This window comes from Medicago truncatula, chromosome 6 (assembly GCF_003473485.1).
Source record: "Medicago truncatula cultivar Jemalong A17 chromosome 6, MtrunA17r5.0-ANR, whole genome shotgun sequence".
NCBI lineage: Eukaryota > Viridiplantae > Streptophyta > Magnoliopsida > Fabales > Fabaceae > Medicago > Medicago truncatula.
The window spans coordinates 3,110,671-3,135,722 of record NC_053047.1 but is presented as its reverse complement, the minus strand read 5'-3'; the positions used below and the strand labels follow the sequence as shown (position 1 = coordinate 3,135,722).

At 33.0% G+C, this 25,052-nt stretch overlaps 3 protein-coding genes across 7 annotated transcripts; all 3 read right to left on the bottom strand.

The window, feature by feature from the left end:
- Positions 1–1,377: 1,377 nt before the first annotated feature.
- On the bottom strand, positions 1,378–5,980 carry LOC25495273 (hypersensitive-induced response protein 1). Of its 2 annotated transcripts, none has more exons than XM_024786075.2 (6): positions 5,825–5,980; positions 4,434–4,631; positions 3,716–3,836; positions 3,369–3,460; positions 3,013–3,109; positions 1,378–1,989 (listed from the first exon to the last, which is right to left on the bottom strand). In XM_024786075.2, exons 2-6 carry the CDS (start codon positions 4,620–4,622, stop codon positions 1,628–1,630), a joined length of 861 nt encoding a protein of 286 aa, XP_024641843.1. In that variant the 5' UTR covers positions 4,623–4,631; positions 5,825–5,980; the 3' UTR covers positions 1,378–1,627. The 2 variants fall into 2 exon arrangements, with proteins under 2 accessions (XP_024641843.1, XP_013450931.1); XM_013595477.3 differs by lacking the exon at positions 5,825–5,980 and adding an exon at positions 5,671–5,748 and having other exon boundaries at positions 1,379–1,989.
- A 7,123-nt stretch (positions 5,981–13,103) lies between these two features.
- Positions 13,104–19,061, bottom strand: LOC25495272 (transcription factor MYBS1). Of its 4 annotated transcripts, none has more exons than XM_039835199.1 (7): positions 17,932–19,061; positions 17,081–17,784; positions 16,855–16,987; positions 15,483–15,634; positions 14,889–15,104; positions 13,564–13,682; positions 13,104–13,282 (listed from the first exon to the last, which is right to left on the bottom strand). In XM_039835199.1, exons 2-5 carry the CDS (start codon positions 17,178–17,180, stop codon positions 14,971–14,973), a joined length of 519 nt encoding a protein of 172 aa, XP_039691133.1. In that variant the 5' UTR covers positions 17,181–17,784; positions 17,932–19,061; the 3' UTR covers positions 13,104–13,282; positions 13,564–13,682; positions 14,889–14,970. The 4 variants fall into 4 exon arrangements, with proteins under 4 accessions (XP_039691133.1, XP_039691134.1, XP_039691135.1 ...); XM_039835200.1 differs by lacking the exon at positions 13,104–13,282 and adding an exon at positions 13,289–13,404; XM_039835201.1 differs by lacking the exon at positions 13,104–13,282 and adding an exon at positions 14,711–14,767 and having other exon boundaries at positions 13,411–13,682.
- A 132-nt stretch (positions 19,062–19,193) lies between these two features.
- Positions 19,194–24,102, bottom strand: LOC25495271 (probable phosphoribosylformylglycinamidine synthase, chloroplastic/mitochondrial). Its single transcript, XM_013595475.3, has 4 exons — positions 23,967–24,102; positions 23,795–23,861; positions 23,613–23,680; positions 19,194–23,528 (listed from the first exon to the last, which is right to left on the bottom strand). Exons 3-4 carry the CDS (start codon positions 23,652–23,654, stop codon positions 19,338–19,340), a joined length of 4,233 nt encoding a protein of 1,410 aa, XP_013450929.1. The 5' UTR covers positions 23,655–23,680; positions 23,795–23,861; positions 23,967–24,102; the 3' UTR covers positions 19,194–19,337.
- Between the last annotated feature and the right edge of the window lie 950 nt (positions 24,103–25,052).

The following is a 25,052-nucleotide window of genomic DNA, read 5'->3' as shown; positions in this document are numbered from 1 at the left end:
CAAAACTACTCTAAAAAGGTTGTTTTCTTGGTTGTTTCCATTCTAAATATCGTTAGTTCTTTATATTATGATTATATAGTACAACTTCGAAATTAATCATTTTCATACTTTGAAGAGGCTAGTTCCATCTTTGGTTTTTTGCCCCATTGGTGGCAACAAAAGATTCGAGTCACTTTGTGTTTGCAACTGAGAATAATTGTAAATGCCAATTAAGATGTTGTTCACATTCAAATTGATTCAATCGAAAACTATAAAAACCAATTTAAGAATTGATAATGAACAACTAATTTCTATTGGACTTTGCATTTCTTTAGCATTGTCGCATATGGTGATGTAATTTAGCTTGTGTATTATGAAACATAATATAAATACATAATTATGCGTTGATGAAATCATATTTTTTTGGCTTTGAAGAGTTCAGTTAGAAAAGATTTAGAGGTCAATGAGTTGGATCCAAATATGGTTTTTAATAGAACACTATGGCGTCATTTGATCCATGTAGCCGACCCCACTTAGTGGGATAAGACTTGGTTATTGTTGTTGTTGGAGAGTTCAGTTGCAAAACTATATAACAGACTAAATGTTGAATAGTGGATAGTTGCATATTTGACCTTACGTCTCGGCATAACAAAAACAAATATTCAACTTTAGTCGTACTTACGAAATGAATTTTTTTTTTAATCTTTAGAATGAATAACTTATGAATTTAATTCATACGCATTGACAGTGTAGAGATATTTTATACTGTCAGTTAATTAAAACCATCAACTCGATAGAAAAGTTTGACTTTTATCTTAATCACTTTTAAAGTCTCGCACATAATTGATTGTGATGTGCTAATAGTGTAAACTTTTTAACACCGATGTGTGCATAAAAATTAAATTCATAACTTATATTGCCTCATAAACTATTCAGACCAATCCACAAATATCACAATCACAAGTACTTTCCACGACATGAGCACCTAAATCTCTCAACTAAGCAAAGCCATTCAATTGCAAAGAAATACAGCATTAGGAAACTACTCAGAAAAAATAACGAATATGTGTGAAGATTTCCTAGTTTCATTGAGATCACCAAGAATATCTTACTATGATTACAAAATAATTGACAAATTTAAGCAAAAATATATTATTTCTTGGTTTAAAGTGATGATCTTACACTTTATCTCTCATTTTTCATAAAATTGAGTTTAATTAATATACTTTATCGGTGTATATTATTTTACATATGCATAATGGATGTGTTGGCACACCAATTAATGAATATGACAACTCGTGTTTTCTTATTCATTAATTTACATGGCAACGCATGTCAGATCAAACTTCAAAGCCAATAGAACTAAATTAGTGTGCAGTAATTAACAAATATCAAGTAATAGACAATTAAGAATTTACACTTTCTTTTATAAAATAGGAACAATAGAAAATATTCTTGAAAAGTAATAATAATCCTCTAATAGTAGTGTATTAACAAATAAAGACTGAAAAATTGCAAATTACCACTCAGACTTTAAAACTAGAGTATTATATTCATCTCTAAAATATAAGTATAAAAATGCAAAGCATTCAAACATAAGAAGCATTACTATATAATATATGCTGTTTATAATAACTCCAATAAGCACTTATAAGTTTGCAGCATTTCCCTGAAGAAGACCATCTCTAATCTGCACAGCAATGTCCCTGACAGCACCAGGACCATGTGGAATGAACACAGATGACGATTTTGAGGATGCACCAATTTCCTTCATGGTGTCGAAGTATTGAGTCACCAACACCATGTCCATGACATCTTTAGCAGTTGTTCCGGGAACATTCTCTGAGAATGCAAGCACGCTGTCTCTCAGTCCGTCAACAATTGCTTGACGTTGGCGAGCTATACCGAGTCCTGACAGATATTTGGACTCAGCTTCTCCTTCAGCTTTCTTGATCTGCAATATCTTTTCTGCTTCAGCCTTCTCGTTCGCAGCCAACCTCATTCTTGCAGCTGTTGATTAAATCGTTGTAAACAATGATCAGAATATTAACTGCAATTACTATGGTCAATCAAAATTTACACAAAAAAATGACTAAAAAAGAACATGATGCAAGTCACAGAAGTTTGTTCCAATATAGCATTTGTTTGGATTTGCGATGAATAGTGTGAAAACTGACTTTACCTTCTGTCAAATGAGATTTTAGTTGTAAGTCTTTGTAAAAGTCTAGATGTTTAGTTAGTTTGAATCAAAGTTAATTATGTTTTCAAAGTTCGGTTTGCCTAGAGTCATGTTTGGATAAACAACTTAATCAAGCGCTTATAGTGTAAGTTTATATCATATAAGTGCTTACGAATAAACTACTTCTATAATAAAAGATAAAATAAAGTCGAACTGTTTTCATATAAGCTAGAAATTGTTTTCATAAGCCTCTGGAAAGCTTATGGAAATAAGCTGAAAATAGCAAATGGGCATGCCATAAGTTGATTTTGTAAACTCTCCAAAACAATCTCACAAGTGTTTATACCACCAGTATATAAGATCAAATAAGCAAATCCAGATGGATCCTAGAAGTGATAAAAAGCAGGTTTTATGTTATGTTGAAAAATGACATCAAACATGTTCTTTAGAGTTATAACATCTAAACACATGTAGGACCAGAAGACAGACTGTACCATGAAAGAAATTGAAAAACTGTAAATCCTAAATTGTTTTGTTCTTTTTGCCTAAAAGCTGAAATACATGCTTACAAAGTAATCATCACAGCATTGTGCAAACATGCTTATAGACACAGTCATCTATTCCATTCAAGACCAACACAAAAACAAAGTGTTGTCAATTGTGGATTGCGGAAAATATTGGTTTGTTAAAATTCCACAACACTATAACGCCACAAAAGCCGCTATTTGACAACACTTTACTGACAGTGTATCACAAAACAACAACTATTTGTTCAAATTATGCTAGAACGACTATAGCTGCTATTTGACAATGCTACCAAAATGTTTTTTTGTTGAGGAAGTAGAATATTTTACCTGCATTGATCTCGTTCATTGCTCTCTTGACATTAACATCAGGCTCAATATCAACAATGAGAGTCTGGACTATCTGATATCCGTACATTGACATCGCCTGAAACATTACAGTTGAACTAACTAGTTAATAAGGATGATTATAAACTTCAATGATCTACTTAAGAAACATTATACTTCCTCCAGTCACTATTATAAGCAAAAATCAACTTTTTAGGTTCATTTAATAAATGATGTATTTGGTCAAGAATATAGACTTGATACATCATTCATTGAATGAACCTAAAAAATTGATTTTTGCTTATAATAGTGACCGGAGGGAGTATATAAAGATGAAAACAGAGAAAAAAAATAAACACCTTCTCAAGCTCCTCTTCAACAGCCTTTGCAATATCATTCTTCTGCTCAAAGACAGCATCCAATTCCAACTTCGGCACACTGGCCCTTATAACTGAATAAATGCAGAATATCATAAGCTTTTAACGAAGCAAGCAACTAAATTATCAATTACGGTATAACGCAACAATTGTTGGTGTAAATATGTTTATGTGTGCATCCAAAATTATGTGTTAGCACATTGTTAATGAGTGTAACTTGTCATACTTAATAACGATGTGGTAACACATCAATGAATGCATGTTTAAAACAATTTTACACTGGCATTTCATATAATTTAATTTAAAAAGTGGAAATTCACTGCGCATACCATCAAAAACATATGATTGGATCTGTTCCCTTGTGTTGGTGAGCCGATAAAAGGCATCAGACGCTTTGTCAGCCACAGCACGGTATTGTACAGATGCAACCACATTCACAAAGACATTATCCTAATAAACAAGTTCACGAGAGTCAGATTCTAACAACAGGTCAAAATCAATCACATACGAAATATTCCACCACATTAAGTAAGCACAGGATGTAACAGTATGTTTTCTTCATCTTGAAGTAAAAGTAGTTTAACAGCATGCTTTCTTGAAGTGAAAACAGTTTGTTAGAGGTGAAAAAGGAAATTTCTAAAGCATAGATCCAAAGAATAAAAGCAATCAAGACAAAAGTTAAAGGTGTAGGGAAAAAAAAAGAAGGGTATCCAAAATTCAACTTCAAATTACGAATTACGTAGAACTTAAACTATTTCAATGATCAAAATAATAGCTGGTAACAAATATATCATCAATGTAATTCTTTCGGTAAGCTATAAAAATATGACAAAATTAGAGACACATTGATAAGCCTTGTTGGAAAACTGTTACTTTTGAAATCATCATTGAAAATATTTAGAACGGAATGTTCTCAAGATTTCAAACAAATTCATTAGAAAGCTTTTTAACAAAAGAACCAGAACACTTTCTTATCATACAACACCAACTGAATAATAATAGCATCACGAAGCAGAATAGGCGAAAAAATAGGAAGAATGAAACGACCTTAGTTTTCGTCTCGCATTTAACATCAAGTTGCTGAACACGAAGCGATAATCCACCAGCAATCTGGTAACCAAGACACCAAGGCAGACAATGACATCCAGGTTCCAAAACATCAGCGAATTTTCCAAAGTGCTCTTTGATAGCAACATTGGACTGATCAACTTGAACGCATCCTAATGCTTGACCCATCTTTCAATCCTGCAATGGAATATCACAACTCATTAATTAGATTATGCTTTATGATAATTTACATTTTGTGTCCACCAATCTGTTTAAACTTTTGTAATTTACATCAATGAGTATACCGATAAAACAATACCAGTGGTATAAAGATATATGTAAAGGACATGTTTGTGTAAACAACTTGATAAAGCACTTATTCAGTACAGATTCATCACATCAAAGTTTATGTCATAAATAAGCGAAAAACTGATTTTCACAAGTTTATCTTAAAAGCTTACTTAAATAAAATTAAAAGTTACTTATATGACATGCAGGTCACAATTCACAAGCTAAAAAGTTCATAAAGTACAAAAGTCTTGTATAAACTATAAGCTATGTTCATAAGCTATCTTGGATAACATATGGGAATAAGCTGAAAACAACTTATGCGCATGTCATAAGCTGTTTCGTGAGTTCTCTCAAACAATCATAAATTTTCATAAATTTTATGCCCGTAAAAAACTCAAAATAACCGATACAAACAAGCTCTAAATTAAAATTTTAATTTTCCAATGTATTCAACCTTATAGTTTATCCTCCAAATAAAGGGAAACAAATCAGAAAAGTATTTAACATTAAAATCACTCATCAAACAACATCAAAACAAAATTCAACTACCAACACCTAAAAAAACCAGTTTCAATAAACACAAACATTAAAATTTCACATATCTATGTAACCCTAACACTTCAGATTGAAGTTGCATCCGGTGTGAAAAACTGACGTAAGTGGTTACCTTCAAATACTTGTATTTTCTCAAATTATTACATGTGTTAGTGTCAGTATCGTGTTCGGTGTTTCATGTATGTATCAATTTACAAACCAAACACAAATCTATTTATTTTTATAATGAACACTTCATCTATTTTCATGAGAACTATACATAACAAAAACATCTTAAACAAAGAAACAGAAAAACAAGAATTACCAATCAAACATTCATAGCCACAAAACCACAAACAAAACAACATAAAAAACAAAAAAAGAAACACAAACTTTTAGTTTCAAAACTCACCAGAAAAACAAAAAGAAACAATTTTGAGTTGATCCCAGAAACCAAACACAAAAACAAAACAACCCCTTTTAATAAAAAACACTGAATTCAAGAAAGACAGTTGCTTCAATTTCTTAACAGCCAAACAAATAAAAATAGAGAGAGAAAATTTCACCTTTCAGTTGTAGCTAGAGAGAGAGAGAGATAAAGACTGCAACTTTGATTGAAATTGAAATTTTAATTAATTGACAAGTTGGTGTAAGCGATTAAGTGATTCCTATATATACACGAAAGAAGTAAGTATTGGAAACCCTTTCTACAAGCATTTCATTTGATATATGAAATATGAATATATTTTCGTGTGAATACCCAATTTCGTCCTTCACAATTTAGATAAATTTCGTTTGAATATTCAATTTCGTCCTTCATAATTTAGTCAGTGTACATTCTTATGCCGAAGATAAATTAGTTTGTCTGATATAATTACTAATTGACTAATTTGTCCTTTGTATAAAAATATATAATTAATTAATGATAATGTGTGCTTTAGATAAAAAAAATGTGTTTTATTTTATTGGAATTAAATTGGACCATAATTTTTTTTTGAATGATTAAATTAAATCTCTAATAGAAGAATAAAACTCAAATAGTTGATGAATTTTTGTATTTCAGATAAATTTGTGCTTATGTTATAATGAATCAGACTAATTTATCATTATTATAAAATGTGAAGAATAATTTGAATTTTATTTTTGTCAAAACTAAATTGAACCACGAAAAAATTGTGAAGACTAAATTCATCTTCACTTTTTTTATGACTTTTTTAAATAAAAAATATATCTTTTTATGAATACGATGTTTTTAACTTTTTATAGAAAAATTCCTTTAAAAAAAACTTTTTTATAGAAAAAGGGTAAAAAAAGACAACAAAATTAATTGTTATTTATCTAATTGCTTTTTAATTAGAATCTAAATATGGATTATAATTAATTTGATGAATATGGATCATAGGGGACCACGTTATTATTTAGTGCATTCGCACAACTTGACGCGTTGTTTCAAAATATCACCTTCTAGGTAGTTTCTCATATGTATATTTTTGGTAGATAGCTTCTCAAAATATTATAGATTTGTTTTTTTGCTTGATACATAAGCAAAAGATATGTCTCCATGAGCTTAACTTATTTGGTAAGGAATAATGCACAATATGTATATGGATTGAAGTTCGAACTTCGGACAGCCAATTTATTCATCTTTAAGGTGAATTTCTCTAGCCAATAGGCTACTTGACAAGGATTATCACATCTTTGGTATTGGTATACAAAAATATTGATTACGATGGCACGCGGTTAAAAATGCCGAAATTGTTAGGACAAACGTTAAAATTGGGGTTCGAACTCCGATAGCTCCACTTTGTAAGTGTGAGTTTACGATGACTTTGCTATTCCGTCTATCTAAAATAATACAAAATATTTATTATAACATTTACACATTTTGATCTCTATTATAAGCAAAAACTTACATTTTATATTCATTCAATTAATAGTGTATATGATCTTTATTATAAACCACATACAACATTTAATGAATGAATTTAAAATATTGATTTTTTTGTTTATAATATTTAAATTGATTAGCACATCTTTCCTATTTTTTTTAGGGATCTTTCTTGTTGTTATACAAAAAATTGATTGTCACTTTGTCAAAGAAAAACAATTGATTGTCACATTTATAATTTAAATATGGTTTAAATATGTCTTTAGTCCTTACACTTTTATCAGATTTTGGCATTGGTCCCTACATTTTTTTTTTTGAATTGGTCCCTGCACTTTGTGAAAATATTGGTATTGGTTCGTGCACTTTGTAAAAATATTGATATTGGTGCCACGTGGCGTGAAATGATTGGGTCACGTGGCACTCCGTTGGTTTTGTGTTTTTTTTAACAGAAAGTTAACAGAGGGACTAATACCAATATTTTTACAAAGTGTAGGGACCAATGCCAAAATCTGATGAAAGTGCAGGGACCAATGACACATTTAAACCTTTAAATATTTGAAAATTATTAATAAGTTGGTATGAGTGTGTGAAAAGAATTTTGTCAAAATAAAATATGTGAAAAGAAACATTTAAAAAAAAATGGGGCAATCAATGATCCTCTACGGTGATGTTGGTATGAATATGAGTGAAAAGAATCCTGATAAAATAAAGATGAGTGTTATTTGAACAACTAATTTGATGATAATTTATTTGACAATCATAATTTATAAAGAAAAAGTAGTATTGACACGGAAACCATAGCAATATAGAGATAAAATGAAAAATAATGTGAGTATGAGAGAGAAAGTTGTCATAAAAATTATCACCAAATGAATGTTCAAATATCATTTCTCTAAAATAAAATATGTGAAAAGAAACATTCTATAAAAAAATAATAATAATAATAAAGGGGGCAATGATTGATCCTCTATGGTTATATAGTGAAAGAAAAAAAATCAAAGGTGGTCCTTAAATTAAATACGTGTAAATTGAAAAAATTAAAAGGTATGATCGTAACAAACTTATGATTTATTATGATGTATTTACAATATTTACCTTTAATTTTTTGATTAAGGGTTGTTATTGTAATAAAATCATGATTTGCTATAATATACCCATAATGTAGGTGAAAAGAAACTTCTAAGAATTTGTTGTGTTATTTATGATATACCTCCTCCAATGCACATGAAAAGAAAATTTTAAGAATTTGCTTTGTTAGAGCCCTTTGGTTATAAACTTTTTTTAGAAAAGTTCGTTTTTAAAATAACCTATAATGTATGTGAAGAGAAACTTGCAAGAATTTGCTTAGAGCCCTTTGGTTATAACTTTTTTTTTTTAGAAAAGTTCATTTTTTAAATAAAATATGTATGCTAAAAGTTGTTTTTGACACAAATTTTAAAAAGATTTTGAAAAATAATATAAATATGGTTTCAAATTAAAAGTTGTTTTGAGTATTTTTATTTAAAAATAATAGTTTATTTTTTTATCTCTAAAAACTAATTTCTAAATTATTGAATATTAAAATATCTCTTTTTTATAATTTATATAAAAAGTCCCTCAAAACCAAATCATATCTTTATCTTGAAAGTATTTTGGTTATTATCTTTTTTAATTAGATAATTCTTTATCTTTTTAAAAAAATAATACTTTATCTTTATTTTCTTTTCTGGAATTCAACAGAGCCGAATCCAAAAGAGAAGAAGAAAAATAAGAGAAACAAATACCCACATAAACCCCCTCACTTCTGAGACATATGTCGTCATAGTACCTAAATTTTTTTCAAACCCTATTATTCAAACACCATTGGCATGTCTCAATAATCCACGATATCCCGTCGAGGCACCACCGTCTATACGTGGTCTACAATAAAGAGGTTGTGGAAATTAGATGGTTGACTCATTCTCAAGGTTGGCTTGACCCCACACTTATGAAACCAAGCCAATCTTAAGAGGAGATAACCATCTAATTTCCACAACCTCTTTACTTTTAGGAAACCTATTCCATAAGTGTGGAACAATAAATGTAGATACTTCTCCTAGTTAAAACTCGAAATTTAGTTTGTAGAAGTCTAATTTATTAATTCTTCTCTCCTTCAATTTTTTTTTTATTAATTCTTCTCTTCTCCAAACAAAAATTGTTCGCTTCCAACCAAACTTCTGAAAATACTCATGCGTGAGTTAACTCGCGCTACCTGAATTAACTCACGCTGGGTATAACACTCGCTTGAGTTAAACATGAAAATACCCCTGCGTGAGTTAACTCACGTAGGTGTTAAATATGAAAAAAACACTCCGCTTGAGTTAACTCACACTGCGTGAGTTAAGTCAAACATAATTAACACTAGCGCGAGTTAACTCACACATGTGCATTTTAAAAAGTTTGATTGAGAATGAGCAAAAGGTGTTGGAAGAAGAGCATTTTTCTTCAAGTTGGGATGCCAATGAGGAGGGAGTGTTTTCTTGTTCCCACCCCAACAACTCAAATGGTCTTTCATCTCGTTATCATTTCCCCACCACAAAGTTTTTTCTACACATTTATTTCTGTGAAACCCCCATCAACATAATAAAAAAAAAAAAAAAAAACTAGAATTCTTATTTTTAATTAATTAGTTGGTATAAAAAATTAAAATTTAACCGTAAAACAAATATAAAATGTTAAGATATTATTTAAACACTACATATAAAATAAATATCTACACGTACGGTGTGAAAAAACAAATAAATATTAACATATCTGTATATGCAAATATAAACTATATCTTTTTTGAGTACGATATTTTGTAGAAAATGGGGTAAAAAGACAAAACTTGATTCTTACTTATTCAATTAGTGTCTAATGGTTGTACCAAAAAAATAGTTTTCAAAATATGGATGAGATTCCTCCCCAAAAAAGTGGAGATAATTATTAATTCGTGAATCTCCCTTAAAAAAATAATTAATTCATGAATCTTTTTCTAGGTAGTTTTTGGTACATTTATTTTTGGTATACGTTCTCAAATATTATGAATTTATTTCATGTGTGATGGAGAAGTAAAAGGTATTAATTGATTATCACATCTCTTTTTTTTTTTTTTTTTGTCAAATAGGCTAGAGCTCACACAATTTAATTGTGGAGAAGTGGAGTATCCGGGGTTCGAACCCCAACTCCTGCATATATAATATGTAATATCCCTACCAACTGAGCTAAGCTCACGGGAATTATCACATCTTTTCTATTATTATACAAAAATAACAATAAAAAAAATGTGATTGAGTTGAAATGGTTAATAAACTTTACCAAAGAACGAATCAGGAGAACCTGAACTTGATTCTTCGGTGAAACAATATTTGACCAGATTTTACTTAATTCGGATTAAACTCCAAATTATTAGAGTCTTTCCACTATGAATTGAAAGGCTAACACTATAAAGTTTCCTCTATGTGAGATAATCTATTTGAGACGTGTGAAACAATATACATGAATATTTCTTTAAGTCAAGACTCGAACATTAGTTTGACACGTTGTGGAAGTCTGATGCAAGACCCGACCTTTGTTGGCAAATATATTTTATATATTTTTATTTATTTATTTATCATACTTATTTAATTATGAGATTAATTTATATATATTAGACATCATTTTTTGAAGGGTTATCTTAGACATCATGTGACGCTCCTAGTATATAGGATTCCTTTCAACTTTTTAACTTCATTACTTATTTTTATACCAAGCTATATTTAGGTATGAAAGGGAGTAATGTTATTACACTCCATTTATATACTATCTCAATACCCTAGTTATTACTTATTGGCTTAATTGCACTTTTGGATCCTTATCTTTTCAAAAGTTGTGGTTATGGACCCTTAACTAATTTAAATATAAAACAGCCCCTATGTTTTGATTCTTTGGCAGTTTTGGACCCCCAGTCCATTGTTGACTCGGTCAACGCTGACGTGGCACCCTAAGTGACGTGGCATGTGTCAAATTTTTTTTTTTTTGCCTTGGGGGTCCAAAACTGCCAAAGAATCAAAACATAGAGGACTGTTTTGTATTTAAATTAATTAGGGATCCATAACCGCAACTTTTGAAAAGATAGGGGTCCAAAAGTGCAATTAAGTCTTACTTATTAGTGAGAGATTTGCCATCTTTGGGTAGTTAGTTGGATGTTGAAATTATCATTAAAGGACATCTAGATTGGATCATAGGATGGTGGCCCGATTACTCTGAGGAGAGAAAGATACGATATTTGTTTCATAAATCTTAATTCCACATATAAAAATGTTGAAATTGTTAAGTAAGATATCGTGATTTAAGTTAAACTCAGACACCTCCGCTTCATATGTGTGAGTGTATGACGATTTTATCATTTCCTCTATCTAAAATAATGGTAAGATATTTTTTTTTTTGAAAGAGTGGTATGATATTTTGAAATATATAATATAGTCAAATAGTCATACTAGGAGAAAACAGCGACACGATAGAATATATAAAAAAATGAGAGACTTATTACGTGGAATTTTTAAGATTAAGAGAACATGTATCTATTGCCAATAGCTTTCTTGGAATTAATCACTAAATTGAAAAGTCTCATAGAAAAAAGGGAATAAATATAAATAATAAGAATATACAGTTGGAGTATTTTTAGATAATGTCAAAAAGACTTTGTGGCATTGAGCATGATGATACCCCACTATGTAGAAATGCATCAAGATACCATAAGCTATATCGATGCCAACGAAACATCCCTTTCTTTATCTCATTCCGGCGGAGACTTTTAAACAAAGGGAGGCCTCATCTACAAGTCTTCCAATTGGATTAAGTAAACATGATTCAAAAACAAATGGGAAGAAGATTCAACATACATTATTCAGCACTCATCTGGTGAGAGATAATTTTTTTTTGTTTTTGTCTTTCTCTTGCCTCTAGTTTGTCATGTCTTATAAACAGTTTTATAAATCAAACAATAACTGAAATTGTTGTGTCATGTCCTTCATTTTTAGCAGATCAAGCACACCATAAGAATAAAATGTGTAGAATATGTTTTAAAAATTATTGTCAGCACTCATCTAAACTTCATTTATAGTAGGCTTAATTGCACTTTTGGACTCATATCTTTCTAAAAGTTGCGGTTATGGATCTCTAACTAATTTAAATACAAAACAGCCCCCTATGTTTTGATTCTTTGGCAGTTTTGGATCCCCAGTCCATTGTTGACTCGGTCAACGCTGACGTGACACCTTAAGTGAGGTGCCACGTGTCAAATATTTTATACTACCAAATTTTTTATACTACCATTGTGGAAGCTCTTATACTACTAGTATTAATCATTTTATCAATAGTTGATGAATATAATAGAGATTAATTTTTATGCAATTTAAAGTTTTTTCATGACTATTGCAATTTTGTCTTTCTTTAAAAAAGAATTTTCCTTTTCAAAACAATTTATCCTTGTCATCCTTTCATTACTCTGTTAAACCATTTTTCCCAAAACCTGTGACTTAAGTACGAGTCTATGAACTAATCATAAAATAGTTAGTGACTTTATCTTTTAGTACGTAGGTGTAAGTTGGATTGGAAACAGTTGTATTCTTTGAGACGACGAAATTTTGATTCTCCTCTCTTATTTTTCTATATTCATTCATATACTTTATTAGAGCCATATACTTCTTTATATTGTTGTTGACATAGTAAGGAGAGCTCCACTCTCACACCGCCCATTTGCCATTATTATAGAGGTTATAACTATAAGTAGTTAAACTAGACTTTCCACCCGTGCGGTATAGTTCATAACATCACTTGCAACATATTTTAAACAGTATTTGTGGTATATTATGGACACAACTTGCCTAAAAGTGTTTATAAATTCACATGGTCTATTAAAAAACGTATTCTCTGTATATGAGTTTGCTCGTCAATTATTTGTCCGAAACGCATATCAATTGGAATGAAAGTGAAATTAATTGGATAAAAATGTTGAAGTTCATTAGGATTGATATACAGCAGCAAATTATACAGCAATAGTGAATCGAATTCATATTACCATGAAAATTGTGCATAGTGTACAAACATACTGATACACTGCCTTTGTATTCAGTCTGTTTTCAGCTTTTATATAATTCTGCAATGGAATGGCAACGTATCAGAAGTCCTTTCACACACTACTAATATAGAAGAAAACACAAAACAGTTGCATCTGCAAAAGTATGCCTTGGTAGCACGGCATATTGAACGTTAAATAAACTGCAAACAATCAAGGTTCAGTACACAAAACAGGATAATAGACATAAAAGTAAAAAGTCTAAATGTTCTAAAAATCTCTCGATATACAACATTTCAGGAAATGTGCCTCAAATTTACATAGAACTGAATGCATAAAATTAACAAACTTAGGTGACATACCATATGCATTGTCAGGTGTATATCGAGATTTGAGCTACATCAATGTCAGTTCTGCTAAATTCTAAGCAATACAAATCTGCCCACCAGCCACAACCCACAACCAATCTTGAAATGCGAATCTAAATCACAAAGAAATTGAGTGTTCAATCCCAATTGTGTTCACAATCATTCAACTTGGGACTAACCAAAGGAACTAAAGATATAATTGAAATAAAATAATAAGCAAGAAGTAAAAGGAAAATAAAATAAAAAGAGGAAAGAACTAAAGAATAAACGGGACAATGCTCTATTAAGCTTGCCTAATTAGCATACATAAACCCCCAAACCTCTTTGCAAATTTAGTGAGGAAAAAAACTGATCAAAATTGGACAGTAAATTCAAGTTATACAATAGTAGTTTCTCATCCAAATCTTCACATTTCAAACTTCAAATTTAAAACGATCTCTTGGGATAGAAAGACGCATGCTGACATAAGACACTAATCAATAACCAAATGAACATGTTATTGCGAGCACATAATAAACTAAATATAGGTTCTAAAAGTGGCTTAAATAAATCATACAAAAGGAGAGTTCCAGCCTATTGGTTGGCAATATCGCTACAAATGCAAAGTAGCACCAAGCACTATCAATCTCAAAATCATCTCACACATTCTCAACCACCAAGTCAATTTCAAAAACATCACACTCATGCTCAAGCACCAAGATAATCCTATATAGTTGTTATTATCACTAAATATAGTGTTGAAAACAATAACAATAAAAATTCAAAACATATAAAATAGGGCTCAATTCACGGGGTACAATACATTTTTTTTATAGAGGAAAGAATAAGCAAAGACTTCTTAATAAAAAAGATAAAAGCTTTCATTGAGCAATTTATTTGATTGATTGTAAGAATTTTAGGCTTGTTCTTCTACAAATATCTTATGTAATTTATATATGATCTCAATACTGTCATCAAAATTTGTATGAAACCAATATCGGTGATTATGGTCTTATTTTTGGTTCAATTGAAGAAGCCATAAGAATGTGGTCTTAGTAAACGATATTCATTGACTAATTATTCAAGTTTAGTGTAGTTTCATTTCCCATTCTTTTTTACTATAGAAGTATGTATCAGAAAAGTAAAGTGCATTAGATGTTACCAGGAACAAAGGGATGAGTTTAACACCGTATCGAGCGGCTATTACCCACGTGGCTATCTGAACAATGAAAATAATACAAACACAAAACATTTTAAACTTGACAAACCTCAGCTGTTTTAATGCTTTATAGTCTAGGAAAAAATTTAATGTTTGGTGGAAAACTGAACATATAACTTACCTCAGAAACTCCAAGAATAGATAAGAAACCACCAAATAGAGGCACAACATTAGCAAGATAATCATCAAGTGTAGCAACAGGTTTAAGTGAAGAATCCACTCATCAAAGCAACCGTTCCAAAAGTAGTAACAGCAAATGCAACTGCACTTAAGTATTGCTCATATTTGTTGACTGAAATTGGAGATCCATTTCTGCTTTTGGTTGCATCATACAAACCTGAATGTACAAAGCACGCAATTAACTGAAAGCCTTAATTGTATTTTTGTCCTTTAGCTTAAGTATTGTGTGATTTTAGTCTTCATAATCTTAATTTTTTAAATCAAATCCTCATACTTTTCAAATGAAACATATTTGTTTTAACATTAACATTTCTTACAATTGCTAATAAAAAGTAGCCCTAAATAGAGAACAAACATAAACCTTATAATCTTATATCACTCTCCATTCTAGTTGTTAGATTTCTTTACAACTACCAAAGGATTTCCACAAAAAAAAAAAAAAAAAAAACTTGATTCAATCAAAATTAGAAAACCAATAAATAACAGAGAAAATTATCAAAGAGACTGGATCTACGGCGACAGCAATTGAGATTACTTCGGCAGAGAAAGTACTTCTGAGCATGACTTGCAACCTGCGAAGGCGTTCTTGTTTTCACATAGTTCCTTGAGATTCCTCTCCAATCACCTTTGTCAACTTTCTGCAATCCAACCGAAAACAACTTGTGCTCTTCCTCCGTCCACGGAATCCTTGATCCATTCAAAGAAAATCAATAACAATAATCACTTTTCAATTTCAATCAATTCAAACGAAAGAAACAAAAAAATTCTCAAGTTAATTTCAAGTTTTAGTTAATTTATAGAATCTCTATTAAACAATAGCCAAAAACCATGTAAATATGAGACATGTAGCCATTGTTTGCTCAGAGAGAATGCAGTCAAATAGCTACTTAAAATCCTGAGGTAAGCAACCTTTAATGCTCAACCTAAGTGAAAGTAGCTGCAACTTAAGATGTAGTTATTACAATTAAAGTTTGTGTTAACTCCAATGGCAGTCTCCTCATTCTCAGCCCCTAAATGAATAAAGCACACCAAAAATTGGACATCCTTGTAAGTAATAAACCTGCTGCCTTACAAACCAGAAGCAAATTCGCAAAAAACACACAGGACAGGGGGCACACAAAAAACAGCTCTCAAAAACTCAGCACCAAACATTTTTTGGTTTTGAATCTTCATAATAGACATTGCCTGCTACAGATGAAAGATTCAACTTATATAAAGAAAAGCTTGCATACATATATATGCTTTCACACAAATTTGCAATCGCTACAAAACCAACATGAACCTGTCAAGATAAAATTCTGCAGCAATGGCATTATCGGCACCAAAAACAATTTAAATCACCGTTGGTTATTTCTGTTCATACTAACACACATTACCTGATTTATATTAAATAATGACACTAATGAAAAATAAAAACCAACATCAACCATGAAACCTGAAAATATGAAGCAAATATATTCTAAAACATTTCAATTAACACAATTTAACTCAACTCCTCACAAACCAAATCCAAATCAAAATTTAAACAGTTATGTTAAATCAAAGCCAAACTTAAATTAGTGAATGCCAATTATAACAATCATATGTACAAAGTATCGTAGGGCATCAACTCCTCCGAACTCTCTAGTACCCACTTGCTTAATAATGGTATGATGTGGGATGTTTTGTATTTGTCGTGCTTTTAATTTCACTTGACTATCAAAAATTAGCAGCAAATCATCAAAATATTCAAGTTAACAATAAAAGGCAATTGAAGATAAAAGCAAAATTCCAGGAAAGAACTCATTTTTAAGTTTCAGGAATCAATTTAGCATCCACGTTTGGAATATTATGTCTAGCAAAACAACCAAAAGCAAAATTAAAGATAAGGGTATTCTGTTCAACAGATATGTTCACATCTTCCTTACCAAGTCCAGGCATATCCAAACGAAGAAGCAAAGAATTTCACCGGATCCCAACCACGTCGAACTCCACCGGATCCAATTCCACGGGAAGCAGAAAGGAATGGATTGTCCATTAATTGATCCACCATGTTAACATCTAAAAACACAACAATTCAGTATTTATTTAGTATTAGTTAATCAAAACAATTAAATAAAATAGTGAAAGTGAGTAAAGAGTGATAACAACCACCTGAGAGGAAATCGTCGCGGCCAGTGCAAGAGAAAGAGCGATAAGCGTGACGACGATCGGCAACATTGGACTTATCAGAGTGTTCGTCGTACTGGCGCATGGCGTTGGTGTTGAATGAACGGGAAGCGGAAGAGGCAACGGGACAGAGAGACCTAGAGAGGAGGCCGGAGGAGAAACGCGTGTTTTTTTTAGAGAAAGAAACGCGTGTGTTGTGTAGTGTGCATAGTAATTGTGATGAATTTCCAAGGATTCAAATTTCAAATTTGAACTGATTGTTGTGATGTGTGCAAGTCAACATATAAGATCAATGGCTGATATAATAGTGGCACCCAAAGATAGAGATCCAACGGCCAGAATGATTTGGAGCCAAAAAATTAGGATTAGGGTTTGACAAATAGGATTTTAAACTTGACAAACCTCAGCTGTTTTAATGCTTTATAGTCTAGGAAAAAATTTAATGTTTGGTGGAAAACTGAACATATAACTTACTTCAGAAACTCCAAGAATAGATAAGAAACCACCAAATAGAGGCACAACATTAGCAAGATAATCATCAAGTGTAGCAACAGGTTTAAGGAAGAATCCACTCATCAAAGCAACCGTTCCAAAAGTAGTAACAGCAAATGCAACTGCACTTAAGTATTGCTCATATTTGTTGACTGAAATTGGAGATCCATTTCTGCTTTTGGTTGCATCATACAAACCTGAATTAAAACAAAGATAATGAACTCATCTCTCATGTGTAACACCCAAGTGACACAAAGGAGTAAATCAAAATGACTGGTAGAAATTTACAGAGAATTAATGAGATGAAAACAATTCACAACCAAGAAGAGTGTATCAAAATAAACCTGATCGCTTGATGCTCAATTTAGTCTGATAATCATGTAGTTTCACAAAACATTACTCAGCGCCATCTTAAGAGAAAATTCACAAATGAACTTGAGGCTTCATGCTATGAAAAAATGTTATTAATTATGTCGTATGCCTCTTCCATGATATCACTATAAAAAAGAAGACAGATAATGGAAAGGAGGACGAAGGGAGGATATAAGAGAAGTGCGAGACAATGGATAATGGTGAAAATTCATAAAGTGTAACTCGAGGTAAAAGTGATCTGGTACAAAATTGATGATTAGAGCATCATAAACAAAAAACAGAATTTGCTTAGTTATGTCCCTTACCATGTTCAATTTATACTCTAGTTAACACTAGCAAGCAGGTCATACAATCAATAGATAACTTTCAAAGCATAAAATACATATACATATAAATAGAACAATGACCAGTTGTGTACCAAGTCTAGTGGCTATGATAATTTTGACCACAACTTTCACAACACATTAAACATTCCATTAATAAGCAAGAAGCAGGCTTGACTTATGCACTAAGTAGAAACAATAGACTCTGCACACTTGGTTAAGCAAAGAGATATATTCCATTAATAGTAAGAAAATGGCTGGTTTTGTCCAAAAGCTGAATGGACAGTCTATCATCATCATGTTCCACACAAGCATTTCACAATCCACCTACATTTGCAATGGCCGGGAAAAAATACAAAGAACCAATCCAAGCAGAAAGCACAAAGGATGTATAACCAAGTAGAAATCACCTTGAAGCCGGTGCACTCAGAAAAATCCACTTAGGAGAACGGATTTATTCTTATGCACATCATCAGGACAATAAGTGACCACCCTAAATAATGTCCAAAACAGATTACAGATGGCAGACTTGCTCCAAATTATTATCAAATTCATCCTTGGTATTACTCACCTGCAACTTCGAAAATGAAATTGGGTATTTAATCATGAAAATAGTTTCCAGGGTCTATCAAGTATTGTCATCAATCAACTTTACAAAACAAAAAACTGAACGGACTAATTGAGGATAAGTGTTATCTACAGAAGTGTATGCTTACAATAAATTGAATCTCATATCCAGACATTTTACACTTTCCGGAAGTGCAAGTGAATAAATGTCAATATAATGATATGTTATATGAAATAGTGTCAGGCCTGTGCTTTTAAGACCTCTTAATCTGCAGACCTATCCCAAATCAACAGGTAACAATATTCTAAAGAATTTCCAATAGCATATATTAGAAAGCACTAAATGAAATTCAAAAGATGTAGAGTATGATAGCAACAGCAAATATTCCATCAGTAAACAAGTTATTAATAATCTGGTCTGAAAAACTTTAGGCATAAACATAAAACATTACAAAGGAAAAGGAGCAAAAAAAAAAGTGATCATCATCTCAGGAACACCAATCTCGAGCATTCTGGAACATGCGCAACCAAGGACTTGGCCCCTTCTTATCAACATTCCACAACTTTGGATACCAAGGAAACTGCCACATTAAGAAGCAACGCTCTGGATGAGGCATCATTGCAAGATGTCTTCCGTCGGGAGAACAAATAGCTGCTACTCCTAAAGGAGAGCCATTCACATTGAAAGGATATGTCTCTGTTGGATTACCAGCATCATCACAATATCTTACAGGAGCTAAATCTGAATGAACAACACGTTCCAACACACCTTCGTCCGGGAAATAAGCTCTTCCCTCACCATGAGCAGTCCATATCCCCATTGTACTACCAGCCATACCTTTGAACATCATAGCCGGTGAGTCCTTTATTGTCACATTTGTAAAGCGGCATTCAAATCTTCCGGACTCGTTGTGAATGAACCTAGGCTGCGATAGGTCGCCGCCGGCACCATGCACACCGCCAACTTGAGGTCCTGGTACCCATCCCAACAAAGCCATGAGTTGACAACCATTGCATACACCTAGACTGAAAGTGTCGGGACGCTTGTAAAACTCTTGAAACTGCTTTAAAACAGACTCATTAAATCTTATGGAAGCGGACCAACCCTTTGCAGAGTCAAGCACATCGGCATAGCTAAACCCACCAACAAACACAATTCCACGGAACTCTTGCAAAGAGACCACACCATTAAGAAGATCTGACATAGTAACATCCCACGGTTCAAAACCGGCAGCATAAAACGCTGCAGCCATTTCTCTGTCTCCGTTGCTCCCTTCTTCTCTTATCACGGCTACTTTAGGTTTTAAAGCAGCAGACATGTACTTATCATCAGTGAAGGAAGGAGTGTATGTCAGTTCCCATGAGGGCTCGTAACGATGTTTAAGCCCTTCTCTCTCCATATCCACACAAGAAGCCAATCTTTGGAATTTTTCCAGCTGAAAACTAGTATCTTCCCACATGTCTCTAAGAATACTAGTTTTTTCTTCCAAACAAGTCACCCCATCAACCTTAACTTCAATTGATGGAGTGATAGTAACTTGACCGATGATCTCAGCCAAAACTCCCGCACTGTTCAATTTCTCCATCACATTAGTCAAATTTTTCTTGCTTACCTCAAGAACTAACCCAAGCTCTTCTGCATATAGTGTTTGGAAAAGGCTCTTGCCTTGTGAATTCAAGTCCAAAACAAATCCACGATTACCAGCAAATGCCATCTCTAACGCACAAACTAGTAGCCCACCATCACTGATATCATGACCGGCAGAGATCAGTTCGTCAGTAAGAAGCTCTTGAACACCTTCAAAGACCTTTTTAAGGTAAGGTATATCATCAACATCAGGACACTCATCTCCAACTTGGTCAAATGCTTGTGCAAGAGCAGATCCACCTAATCGACGCTTACCCTTTGACAAATCAATATGAAGCAAAACACCATCGTCTTCAAGTTTTAAATCTGGAGTCACGGTTTTTGTAATATCAGGACAAGTAACATAAACACTAATTACAAGATTTCCAGGAGCTCTGACAACTTCGCTTCCGGAATGGGCAGCCATAGAAAGACTGTCTTTTCCTCCATCAATAGCAATACCAAGTTCAATCATTGCTTCCGACAAAGATATGGCAGCATCATACATGGCAGCCCCTTCCCCATCAAGCTTGGCAGCATACATCCAATTTCCACTCGCCTTGACATCAGAAAGTGAAGTCACCTTTGCCCATACAAGATTGGTGAGTGCTTCTCCAACGGCTAACCGAGCCATCGCCGTTGGGTCTAACAGGCCTTTGATGGGTTGTTCCCCAATGGCACATGCACCTCCAGTCACGTCGGTAAAAGTCTGAGCGGTAACAGCAACATCAGCAAGGGGAATTTGCAAAGGGCCAACAGTTTGCTGCTGTGCCACTAAACCGGTAACACACCTATCAACTTTTGTTGTTAAGAAGCGTTTTGAACAGACAGATGGTAAACTCAATACCCTCTTCAGAGAATCCATTACTGTAATCCCGGGGGCAATATCAAGTGGCTCCCGCTCATAAACAATTCGATTAAATTCAAAAGATTTCTGCGGCATGTCACCGAGGACCTTCTTAAGTTCAAGATCCACAGCAGGGGGAGGTGGAGGAAGTCCATTTGAGAGACACTTCTGAGTTGCTAAACTATCAACTAACACAACTCGTCCATCACCACTAATAGTTCCAATCACAGCCATTGAAACTCTTTCCCTTTTACAAATTGATTTTAGGAGCTCATGACTTTCTGGCTTCACCAAGATCGCATCTTGCTCCTGATACTCTGCACCCCAAATCTCTAGAACAGACATTGTATGATCACCAACCACAATTGCTCTGACATCTATCTCAGCACCCTTTGGATATATAATTTCCTTCACAACATTGCAGTTCCCACCAGCACCTTGATCATGAATGCTAACAATTGGATTTTTATCCCCCAACTCAATACAAGCACGAACAAGACGATAAAGTTTCTGTGCCATCTCAGCATCCCCACGTTGCACAGCATTGAAATCAAGCTCAGCATCATTCTGTCCACTAACCATACTTGAGGCTGCCCCGCCTCCCATCCCAATACGATAAGCTGGACCACCAATTTTAACAACCAGCATTCCAATGTCAGGCTCTCCTTTTGATATATGAAGATGGTCAATCTGGCCAATTCCTGCACTAAACATGATCGGCTTCAACCATTCCCGCCTATCCCCACTTGGAAGTCTCATTCCAAAAGTTCTACAGAAGCCTTGGATCAACGGCTCCCCAAATTTGTTCCCGTAGTCAGAAGCACCATTACTTGCATCAATAAGAATCTGCAAAGGCGAGGCCAAATTTGACGGATAAGTAAAGGACGGATCTTCCCATGGAGCATAGAGCACTGCGGTGTTGAGATTCCCAACACAATAACCAGCTGTAGCTGCTTGCACAAACGAACCCCTTCCTGCTGCATGTGTATCCCTAATGCGACCTCCTGCACCTGTCTCTGCACCGGGATGAGGTGCCACTGCACATGGAAAATTATGTGTTTCAGCTGTAAATAAGATATGCATGATGCGTTCTATCAAGTTTAACGGACTTGTTGAACCGGGCTGAACTGGTCGTAATGGCTTTACTTGGAAACCCCTAATTGCACTCGAGTTATCCTTAAAGCCAATAACTGAGTTGTTTGGATTTGCCTGTAAAGTGCTTTTCACAATTTGCATCAGAGTCTTATTCATAGGTTGTCCGTCAATAAAAATCTTTCCGGTAAAAAACCAATGCCTGCTATGCTCACTGTTGGACTGAGCAATATCAAACAATTCCACATTCGTTGGATTACGCTTAATATCTTCTCTGAAAAGTTTGGTGTAGTATTCCAAATCCTGGTCATCAAATGCGAAACCCATCTTCAGATTAATCTCTTCCAATGCCTTCCTCCCCTTCTCCGTGACAGGTATATAATAAAATTCCTCCGGAACTACACTGGTTTCAAAGGATGTTAGCTTCTGGGTATAAACGCATTCAGTCATCCTATCATGCACCATAGCTGCAAATTCATTAATTTGATGTTCTTGTAATTCACCATTTGTATACAACAAATACCTCCTTGACCGTTCCAAACGATTCACTTCTGTCAAACCACATGATTGGCAAATTGACACAGCATTGGCAGACCATGCTGTGGTAAATGATAACCTGGGACCAACCTCAACTATAACTTTCTCCAGACCCTCCTTCCTCTTTTTCTCAAGAAAGCTCTCAGTTCCTAAATTCTCAGGCTCAAATGTTTCTGAAAGAAGCCATCTAAGAACCGAAAGCTTTCCGCTTGAAAGGTGTGAACCAAGGCCAACATTAAAGCATTGTTCAGTCTTTAAGTCCACTATCTGATTAGAGATCTTTGCTTGAGCTTTCTTTAAAAGCTCGGCAGCTGCACTTTCTTGGATAAACGGTACACGGTAAAAATGAATAACTTGAGCAGAAGGCTTCTCGACCAAACCAGAATGTTGTTCTACTGAACTTGCAGCAGTCCCAGAAACCACAACTCTTGGATTTACTTGAGCTTGACATCTCAAACTCAACGATTTTCGAGATGAACTTGAAACACGACCCCTGTTACAAAGGGTACCCCAAAGCAATTGACTTGTAGGTTTATGAGGTTTCTTTAGAAAAAACAATGTTTGTCTGCATGTACCCTGTAACCAAAATCATAAACCCCATCAACACAATTGAAAAAAAGAGTATTTTTTTAAGCTAGTTGAAACAAAGTAATGTCGAACCTGAAGGAATTCAGATACCCCAATTTCTCCAGCAGCTGCCATATACTCGATCAAAGTATTGGGAAGCTCTGAAATAGAGAGAGAGAAAACTTAGAGAACTAAAAGAAAAGTCGAAGTGAAAAGAAGTGTAGAATGGTGTGTGTAAGTATATTTTGGTGAGAATGAATGAATAAAGTTTATACCTTTTGAACTAAGGGTGGGTGCAGAGTAGAGTAACAGAGATGATGGTTGCACTTGCACAGTGATTTTCTGTAGAAGAGAAAAAAAATGATCAGAAATCAAAGGAATAGAATCTCATATTAAAAAAATACAAGAACAGGAATCTTATCTTTTTTACACAAATCAATTACTTACTTCTCTTCCTGCTTGCGATTTGCGATTCTGGTGTTGCCGTTTCTTGCTTCACTCTCTTTCTTCAGGTTTGCGATTCTGGTTTTTTTTTTTTTTTTTTTGAGTGAATACACACACATATGCGCAGCTTCACTCTTCATTCAATAATAATAAAAATTAATAATTAATAATTAGTTTTAGATGGTTTATTTGTTTATTCATATATTTATTTATTAAACTAAAAAAAAAAGTGTTCATTCATCTCTTATTTGAGTTATAAGGTAATTTTAAATTGACACTCTTAATTCAACCACTTAATTTGAGTATTTAGATAACAAATATTAGATGAAATTTTAGAGAAAAATTGAGACTTTGATGTTAGAACTTTGAACTTTGATTGTATTTGCTGGTGATTAAAAGAAAAATAAAATGATAGAGGAGTTAGTATTTTTAAAGATAGGCTTAATTGCACTTTTGGTCCCCTATCTTTTCAAAAGTTGCGGTTATGGACCCCTAACTAATTTAAATACAAAACAGCCCCCTATGTTTTGATTCTCTCACGTGGCACCTCACTAATGAACTGGGGTCCAAAACTGCCAAAAAATCAAAAGATAGGGGGCTGTTTTGTATTTAAATTAGTTAGGGGGTCATAACCTCAACTTTTGGAAAGATAGGGGTCCTAAAGTGCAATTTAACCTTATTTTTTTTGCAAAATAATATTTATTCAGAAATTTCTAAAAAATAAATATATATTTTTTTTAAATTTAAATTTTCGTAAAAGAACAAGAAATTAGAATTTTTTTTAAAATTATAATTAATTTTCAAAAATTTTAAATTTATAACTTTTGAAAATATAATTGTCATTATTTTTGAAAAAATATATAATTTTCAAATTAAAAAAATCTATTTTTCGAAAATTTAATTTTCACATTTGTTTTCAAATTTTTTAAATTTAATAGCTTTTATGTCAAAAAATTTAATTTTCAAAGTTTTTTTCAGATTTTTTTCTTTCGGAAAAGTATTTTTAGATTTTTTAAATTAAAAAAAAAAAATTAGAATTTTATTTTTATTTATTTTAATTACGTGGACTGCCACGTGGCGAATAACATG